Raw genomic sequence first — 1,361 nt, 5'->3', positions numbered from 1 at the left:
GGGCCGATACAGCTTGGCACCTGTGACGTTGCAACTCATTTCTACAGCTGAGTGAACTGGAGCAACGTGAAATAAAGTGTCTTGCTTAAGAACACAACACGCAGCCCGGTCCGGGATTCGAACTCACAATCTCACGATCGTAAGCTCGACGCTCTAACCACTGAGCCATGCGCCTTCACACACACACACACACACACACACACACATACACACAGTGTGTGTGTATAAAAACACCTTATGTAGATTAACTCACGAACATATGTATGTATGTACACACGCGCGCGTGTAGATTCTAGAAGATAGTGCAAGCGTAATTTGAAACCGGACTCAGATTACCGGGGGATATTCTGAATCGAGGGTCACTTGAAATCTTTACACCGGCCAGCATCTGTTCTTCCCAATGTCGTCGTCGCTGTGTCTTTATTTCTCGTCCCGACTTTTCAGTCGGAAATATTTAAATATAAACACTTTTACAACTCTCCGTAACCTGAAAAATGAAAGACTCACCAGTAGTGGTAAATAATATGTTGCTTTCATTCGTACAGTTGTTTTTACTTCTTTAAACACCGCTCTTGAAGCTTATGGTTCCAGTCGTTCAAGCCGCGACCATTTATTCCTTCTAGGCATAGTGTATCCAGGAATACATTATCCAATGTGTCCTCTTTTATCTTTAAAACAAAGTAAGGAGTCATTTAATTGAAATTTGACTGTTATTTCTAGTATATCTGAATGACCACATACAAACTTCCTTGTTGGCGGCCTCGCTACTTAAAGTAATTACTGTTCCTTTAATAAATCAGGATCCAGATATCTAGGAATAATTGGTTTTAATATAAGCACAAAGCCAGAAGTTTCAGGAAAGAGTAGTTAGCTAATTATATTTACTCTTGTACTTCGCTGGTACTTTTATTTTTATCGTCTCCTGAAAAAACGAAAAAGTTTACTTTGTCGGCTTTTGAACACAACACGTAAAGGGGGAATAACTAAATACTGATTAGCATTTCATTTGTCGCTGCTCTACCATTCTAATCACCACCATTACACACACACACACATAGATATATATAATTATTAAAAGTTATTAAGTTTATGTCCGGTCATAGAGTGACCAATGGTTTCGCATCCACAAAGACCTTTTTGTACGTACGTGATGTTGATACGTGACAAAAATGGCGACATACCGGTATTCGTCAATGGGATAGGAGGCGAGTTATCTCGCCTGTCTATGACTTTCAGTGTTGTTAACACCAAGTACTTTGAATGACTCGTCCCCAGAGCAGTATATCGCAACAAACAAGCAAAACACATACATTGAGTATGCGCAGTCAATATATATATATATATATATATATATATATATA

General features: G+C 38.9%; 1 protein-coding gene across 2 annotated transcripts in view; it reads left to right on the top strand.

The window, feature by feature from the left end:
* The first annotated feature begins 348 nt into the window (after nt 1–348).
* LOC106881774 (ubiquinone biosynthesis protein COQ4 homolog, mitochondrial) overlaps nt 349–1,361 on the top strand; it is a 12,772-nt gene continuing 11,759 nt past the window's right edge. Inside the window, exon 1 of one of the 2 annotated variants that reach the window (XM_014932277.2) lies at nt 349–515. In XM_014932277.2, coding sequence (XP_014787763.1) covers nt 401–515 — 115 coding nt within the window. In that variant the 5' untranslated portion in view covers nt 349–400. The other variant, XM_052977209.1, reaches the window with a different exon arrangement.

This window comes from Octopus bimaculoides, chromosome 27 (genome assembly GCF_001194135.2).
Source record: "Octopus bimaculoides isolate UCB-OBI-ISO-001 chromosome 27, ASM119413v2, whole genome shotgun sequence".
Lineage (NCBI taxonomy): Eukaryota > Metazoa > Mollusca > Cephalopoda > Octopoda > Octopodidae > Octopus > Octopus bimaculoides.
This window is presented reverse-complemented; position numbering and strand designations above follow the sequence as displayed.